An 8,243-nucleotide genomic window follows, 5' to 3' on the forward strand; every position below is an offset into this window, starting at 1 on the left:
TCGTTTACCACATGGGAAGCATTTAGAACAGTGCTTGACACATTGTTGTTACTATGTGCTGTCAAGTCACCTGCGACTCATAATGACCCTTTGTACAACAGCTCTAAACCCTGCTCTATCCTGAGCTAACCTTATTGTCTCTGACACACCTACCCCATTATCCTAGTCACTGACTCAGTCCATCTCACTGAGGATCTTCCTCTCCTGCACTGTCCCTCCACCCTCTCAAAGATGATGTCCCTCTCCAAGGACTGGTCCCTCCTAGCAACATGCCCAAAGTATGTCAGACGAAGCTTCAGAATCCTTGACTCCAAGAAGCATTCTGGCTTCACCCTCTCCAGGACAAACCTGTTTGTTCTCCTAACAGTCCATGGTATATTCAACACTCCTCTCCAGCACCACAGCTCAAAGGCATCAATTCTCTTTCTGTCATCCCTACTCACTGTCCAACTCTCCGATGCATAGCACATAATTGTGGAGACTATAGCCTGGATTAGGCTCACCTTAGTCTCCAGCCTGCAGTCGTTGCTCTTCAACACTCTTGAGAGGTCCCTCAGAGCTGAATTTCCCAATGCAATCTGTCTCCTGATTTCCTGGCTGCTGTTACGAGGAGTGTTGACTGTGGAACCAAATAAACTAAAGCTGGTAACTATCTCAATCTCTTCACCATCTATACTGATGCTGCCAATTGGCCCAATGATGAGAATCTTTACAATGTATTAGAATTTTATAAATAAACTAGTATAAATTTTAAAAAATAAAAAAAGTCAAGCCCTTTTACTAGAGAGAATAAAAAAATGGAAATAAAAAAATTTAGGCAAAATAACTATGAGATATGATCTCACCCCAGTAAGAATGGCAAAATTTAACAGAGCAGCAAGCAACAAATGTTGGTGAGGTTGTGGAGAAACTGGAACCCTTATTCACTGTTGGTGAATAAGAAATGGGGCAACCACTTTGGAAGGCTGTATGGCACTTTCTCATAAAATTGGAAGTAGAAATACCATTTGACCTAGCAATTCCACTACTGGGAATATACACTAAAGAAACCAGAACTGCCACCAAAGCAGATATATGCACACCCATGTTTATTGTGGCTTTGTTCATAATAGCAAAGAGTTGAAAACAGCCCAAGTGTCCATAACAAACAAATGGATAGCAAAGCTGTGGTATATTCACACAATGGAATATTATGTAGCACTGACAACTCATTAAATATTATGTAAAATGGGTGACCATGGAGGACATTATGCTGAGTGAAGTATCTCAGTCACAAAAAGACAAATACTGCATAATGCCACTGTTACAGAACAGGACTGGTATAAGAGTTGGAGGTGGAGGGGAAGAGGGGATAAATAATGTACACAGCATTGAAACAGATGAGGGAGAGAACTGTATAAAAGGAACATATGAATAGGTATTATTGGCATGAAAAGAGTCCAGAATAAGAGTTACACAGTAATAAAGTTTCCAGAGGCCTGTTGGTGAGGAAGTGGATGCCACTCCTGCTTCCAAACCTGTCTCAATTCACCAAATGCTGTCCACAACAGGTAATTATTATATTGTTAAATGTAGGTCTTAAAACGGAAAATATCTTTATTCCCTCAATATTCTTAGATTTTGATATTTTATGTTTAACAAATTTTTATTTTTATTTTTTTATTTTTTTTTTTTAACAAATTTTTAAATCCTGTTTGAATACATTTTGCTATATAGTGTGAAAATAGAGGTTAAACTCAGTGTTTCTCCTTTCGTAAACAGTATGGTTTAGTGAACACAGACACCTTTTAGATTGCATATATGCTTGATTGACTTGCTTTTGGTTATTACATTAACATCTCATTGTTTTAATTATTATAACTTGATACTTTGTCTTAATAACTTTTATACTTCGTCTCTCTTTTTCAAAATTTCCTTTACAGGTCTTGCTTATTTGAACAGAACTATGTGATAACTTTCTCTATAAAATAAATTTTCCTAAGATTTTATTAAATTACCTTTAACAAATTTATTTAAGAACACTTAGTGTCTTTAATATTTAACTCTCCATCAGCGAGTATTATATATCTTCTTTTTTAAAAAAATTTATTTTATTTTGTGTGTGTACCATCAAATCAGATCTGACTGGTACAGGAGGAGATTGTCCCTTCCCTCCTTCTCCAGCAGAGCATCTGGTGGATATATCTTTTTTTTTTTAACCAACTATTTTGTATCTTTTTTGAGTGGAAGATGTAAATAAAAAGTAAAAAAATGAGAAGAAAAATGCCACCACCACCGAAGGCCTCATACCGAGATTCTGACTAGTGTACCCCTGGAAAGGTTGTGTGCTATCTCCTCAGCGGTCTCACAGAGTGAAAATTTATTACCTTGGAGACTTTACTGCATTTATCTAGGTCTAGAATCTGACCTTGAGGGAACACTAGTGGTATTATAGTCTGTAGTCTGTAGAGAGTTGTGCTGCTGACTTAAAGGCAGCTAGTGCATACCCACTGGTGGTTCTGAGGGAGAAAGATGGACCGTGCCCTCCTGTGTGATTTATGGTCTCTGAAAACTCACTGAAAGTTTAACTATGAGTCAGTTCTGCCTCCGTGGCAAAAAGGGAAAGAGAAAGAAAATTTGACCTCATCTTATAGGCATTACTTCCAATTCCTCCCTACACAAACGAACAAATATACAAACTCATAGACTGACTGTTGTTGAGAAGAGAAGACATATCTGACTTCCTTATAGAAGGATCTGAGGCACTTGTTGCAGATGATTAAGGACTACAGCCTTTAATATGGATTGTACTCAATATAAAAAAATGAAAAGTCCTTACCATTGGACCAATAGGCAGCATGGTGATAGGTAGAGAAAATATTAAAATTATCAGCTTTATCTTAATTGGATTCACAATCAACACTGTTGGTATCAGCAGCCAGGAGATCAGGAGATGTATAGCACTGGAAAAGTTGGCTGTCAGAAATCTTTCCAAAGTCCTGGAGAGCAATGATGCTAGTTTAAAGACAAGCCTGAGCCTGATAAAAGTCACTGTCTTTCCAATCACCTATTATGTGTCTGAGAACTGGACAAATGAATAAAGATTGAAGAATTGATGTGTTTGAGCTGTTGGTGTTGGAGAGAGTACTGAATATCCCATGGACTGCAAAAACAAAACCAAAACAAAAAAAAAAAACCCACAACAAAACATCTCTCTCTCTCTATCTCTATCTCCTTCCCTTGGAGACGTGTCCTGTAGAAGTCCTGTGTAGATTATGTTTTCCTTCATATATATATATATGTATATATGTATATATGTATATATGTATATATGTATATATGTATATATGTATATATGTATATATGTATATATATACATATATATATCACACACACACACATAAAAACAGACATGTCATAGAGAAGGTATAACCAGAGTACTCCTTGGAAGAAAGGATGTGGAAGGGTCATCTCTCATATTTTACACATGTTATTAGTAGAGGCTATTCCTTGGAAAGGGTGATTATATTTGGAAAAGTGAAGGGTCAGCAAAGAAGCAGAAGACTTTCAAAGAGATGGATTGATATAATCTCTCTGGCAATGGGCTCAAATATGTTGGGCATGATAAGGATAGGACAAGATTCAGATCTCTTGTTCAAAGGATTACTATGAGTCATACTTGACTTGACAACAACATCATTTTTACGGCAGTAGACCGCCACATCTTTCACCTGTGAGAGTGGCTGATGGGTTTGAACCACTGATCTTTTTTTGATAGCATCTGAGTGATTAGAAAGTCTATAGTAGATTGCTTTGTTATATATAAAAAAAAAATAGAACCTGTCATAGTCTATGGATCACAGGTGTTCTTGTTGCAAAGGCCCTTTCATGAATTTCACGTGGTCTTTCCCTTCCACATGGACACCAGGAAGTCTTTTTGTCACCTAAGCAGGAAAGCTGTTTTATAAACAAATTCAAATGTATTTTCAGTCCGAGATATCCTCCAAGTCCTCACCAGGGTATGCTGATTGAGCCTGAGGGTGCAACCTCAGACTGCTGAATGGGAAGCATTGTAACCAGAATCAAAAGGAGACTGCCAGCCCCTGACTGAGTGGGGTTAGAAAGCTCAGAGAGCTGCCATTCATCTGAGGCCACAGGCTGAGTCCATGACCCTCAGAAAACAAGAGCCTGCCTCTGGCAGAGACCAGGGGGTGATGCTGCTGGCCGAAGACTGGGCACATTCTCAGGGAAGAATGTTCAAGGTCTTCTGGGTCTGCTGTTGTTGTCAGTAGGTGCCATTGAGTTGAGTATGACTCATAGTGACCCTATGAATAACAGATCTGAAACTTGTCCTGTCCTGTGCCATCCTCACCATCTCTGACACTCAAGTTCATTGCTGCAGTCACTTTATTAACCTGTCTGGTTGAAAGGCTTCCTCTCCTGTGTCCTCCTTCCACTTTTTTAAGCATGACATCCTTCTCGAAGGAATAGCCTCACCTAGCTACATGTCTAAAGTATGGAAGATGAAGCTTCACCATCTTTGTCTCCAAGGAGCACTCTGGCTGCACTTTCTTTAAGACATATTTGTTTGTTCTTTTGACAGTTCATGGGGTATTCAGTACTCTTCTCAAGCACCACAGTTCAAAGACATCAATTCTTCTGTCATCCTTATTCATTAACCAGCTCTCAGATACATGAATCAGGCATGCCTTATCCTCAAACTAACATCAATGCTCCTCAATAATTTGGAGAGATCCTTGACTGTAGACTTTCCCACAGCAATATATCTCCTGGTCTCCTCACTGCTCTTTCCAAGTGTATTGATTGCTGGCCACAAGAAAAGGAAAACTGGGAGCCATCAGGCCAGAGAGAATAAGGCTTTGTATCTGCACCATGATAATGCAGTATACCCACTGGACTGTAGAATGGATTCTGACTCAGGCAACCCCCATTGAGTTTCTGAAGGCTGTAAATATGTAAGAAAGGAGACTATATCTTTCTCCCTCGAAGTCTCTGGTACATTTGAACAACTGCCATGACATGCTACACTGTACCTCTTGGTCTCCTCTGATAATTTAAAAATTCATTGCCACAGAGTGGAACTGACTCATAGCTGAGCTCTCAGTGGTTTTACAGAGGCTGTCTGAAATCTCAGCTTCTCCTGGAGAGAAAGATGAGTAATGTCAGGAGAGGAGATTATCCATATTTTTCTCCATGAGCAGCTGGTGGATTCAGACTGTCTGCCTTTGAATGCAAGTGTTTGTCTACTTGGCCACCAGAGATAGCAAATGCAACTGGCTGCATCCAAAAAGGGTTTCAGTAAGGAAAATAATGGCCATTCACTTAAAAATAGTTGCCTCTTTGTTCTGTATTGTTAAAAGGCTTAACAATTAAACAGTAAGAAAAGGCTATGTGTTTTTTTTGTTTTGTTTTGTTTTTTTTTAAATTTTTTTTTTTATTTTTTATTATTTTGTGTGCGTGTACCGTCAAATCAGATCTGACTGGTACAGGAGGATATTGCGCCTCCTTCTCCGGCAGAGCATCTGGTGGATTCGAACCGTGTTCCTCTGGGATTGCAGTGCAGCTTCTTGCCACTAGGCCACCAGAGCTCCCCTATGTGTTTTAAGGCAAAAAAGAATTTGGGGGCAAAGTCTCTGCCTTTTCATATTAAACTCCTGTTTCTAATGTGACAAGTTTCTCTCTTCAGAAATTATTACTGAGAGCCTGGTGGTGGGTGGTGTGAACAATTAACATACTTACTGCCCAACCAAAAGTTAAGTGTTTGAGTTTCCAGTCTTAGAAGAAAGGAGAGGCGATTTGTTTCCCAAGCTTTGGTATATTCACACAATAGAATACTATGCAGCCTTGAAAAACAAGGAACTAATAAAATATTATACAAAATGTGTGACCCTGGAGGACAGTATGCTGAATGAAATATCTTAGTCACAAAAGGACAAATATTGCGTAGGGCCACCGTTGTAAAATGGGATGACATCGGAATTGAGGGAAGACAGAGAAGGAGGGGACGAATGATGCATACTACATTGAAACAGATGAGGGAGAGAACTGTTTAAAAGGAATATATGTATGATTAGGTATTATTGTCATGATAGGAGTCCAGAATGAAGGCTGCACAGTGGAGTGAACTTGGGAGGAGGGATTGCATAACAATGAAAGAGTTTTACTTTTCAAGGAGAAGAGTGAATGGGGTGGGAAGGGGGCGGGCAGGGAGAAAAGTGCAACAATGAATGAATGGAAACCCTTAAGTCTTTGTAAATATTCATTAAAATTAATGGGAAAAAATCGCCACCCTTTGAAACCCGTGGAGCACAGTTCTACTCTAGAGATCAACAAATAATGCCAGTTATATTTGTCTTTAAATTATGCCGCCTTGTTTTTCGAATCTTTGGATGTTCTTGTGTCTTTTCATCACTCTCGTGTGTCCTTTCTCTCTTCCCACTTCTCTGTTCCCTTAGTTGTGTGTGCCACTGTGGGTGCATTTACTAGAATGTTGGTGCTATGGATTGAATTGTGTCTTCAAAACAATGTGGTTTTGAAGTCTGTGGTCCTAATCCCATTTGGGAAAGGGTAATCTTTGTTATGTTAAAGAGGCAGGATTTGTGTAGGGTGTGTTTGGGTTTTTTTTTTTCTTCTTAAAATTTGCAACAAATACATTTAATGAGAATTCTATGCACATATTTTAAAATGTTGAGCATTTGATATAGAACAATGCTTTCCATTTAAATTCAAAAGAGCATTTAAATTATGGCTATAAAATAGTACATTTAAGAGAAATGTGTTTTAAAATAAAAATAGTGAAAAAGTCTAAGAAGAGGTACAGCAAAATGTGATCAATTTTTCCTTTTTACTTCACTGCTGTTTGTACAGCATGTATATATGAGCTGTACATTTTGCTTGCTTTTAATTTTTAACAAAATTTGGGTTCAGTAGAAAAATCCTTCAATGCCTTTTCTGAACTGAACTTTGCTTATAATCACTTCTGTTGTTGTTATGTGCTGTTGAGTCATCTGCAATTCATAGCAACCCTATGTGCAACAGCCCTAAACCGTGCTCTACGACTTGCCAATCTTATTGTCTCTGACTCACCTATCCCCAATGCAGAAGAGGAAGACCCTTGAATCAGTCACAAGGATAATGGGGATGGGGAGAGGTAATCACCTCTAAGTGTTGTAAATGCACCTGCTCAAAATCAAAGTTCATTTTGTTTGGAGCAATTCTAGCTTGAGAATCAAATGGATACATAAATGACAAAGTAAACGGCATAAACTGTGATGAAAACAAGGGACAGAATAACTACAAACTTTGTGGTCTACAAACAGTAAACTGTTTACTTTTCTCCCTAGATAACCATGATTAACTTATAAACAATGGTATTTACAATTTATCTCAAAATATTTCCCTGTAATGGGAAACTTAGCATTACAGAATTTCAAGATCAAAAAGTTTAAAAAAATCCATTTTATTGCCTTTATTAAACAGTACAGAGCTAGCATTCAGTCAAGAAAATCCACTCATACTTCAGGTCCTTCCCCTCCAGGAACCAGCACTGTTATATTATTTCCATTGAACAGTATCTGCTCTAATTTAGTAATTCTTTTTCCTCCTGGCATGATTTCCAACTCAGTGACATCTTCCAAGACCATATTGACAAAGTCATCAAAACATAGAAGTGTGCCAATAAATTCTTTAGCCATCTTCATCACAATACGAATCCTTGATCTTATACATTTGTCCACAAGTTCTAGCGGCGGTAGTTGTGACTGGTTGGTGGTAGCGTTAACCTCCATAGCTACATCGGAAGTGGTCTTTAGGGTGTGTTTTGAGTCAATTTCTTTTGAACTATATAGGAGATTAAACAAGCAAACTAAGGCAGAGATGGAGAAGAGAGATGCGAAGCCACATGAAGTTACCTGGGAGCAGAAGCTGCAAGAAGGAAGGATCTTCTTCTAGAGTCAAAGAGAAATGGCCTTCCTTAAACCCAACCTGAATTTGAACCTCTAGCATCCTGAAACGTGATAAAATACATTACCATTTGTTAACGTCATCCACTTGGGGTATTTTTAATTAATAGCACAAAGACAAAGACAGTTGGCCTTTATCTCGCCAGTTCTGAAGATCTTTTGCAGATCTCAGCTTGACAACAAAGCTTATGAGGGTCTCCTGGATGACAGTCTTAAGTTTTCAGATCTCTTCTGCCCTGTTCCGCTCTGACCCTGTGGCTTCAGCAGCTGTCCATCTCCAGT

At 38.6% G+C, this 8,243-nt stretch overlaps 1 protein-coding gene across 1 annotated transcript; it reads right to left on the bottom strand.

Annotated features, from left to right (window-relative positions):
- Positions 1-7,511: 7,511 nt before the first annotated feature.
- Positions 7,512-7,787, bottom strand: LOC102867061 (U6 snRNA-associated Sm-like protein LSm5-like). Its single transcript, XM_006894064.1, has one exon. The coding sequence runs from the start codon at positions 7,785-7,787 to the stop codon at positions 7,512-7,514; it is 276 nt and encodes a 91-aa protein (XP_006894126.1).
- Positions 7,788-8,243: the final 456 nt, after the last annotated feature.

Source organism: Elephantulus edwardii, unplaced genomic scaffold, assembly GCF_000299155.1.
Source record: "Elephantulus edwardii isolate Elephantulus edwardi_28Jun2011 unplaced genomic scaffold, EleEdw1.0 scaffold00134, whole genome shotgun sequence".
Taxonomy (NCBI): Eukaryota; Metazoa; Chordata; class Mammalia; order Macroscelidea; family Macroscelididae; genus Elephantulus; species Elephantulus edwardii.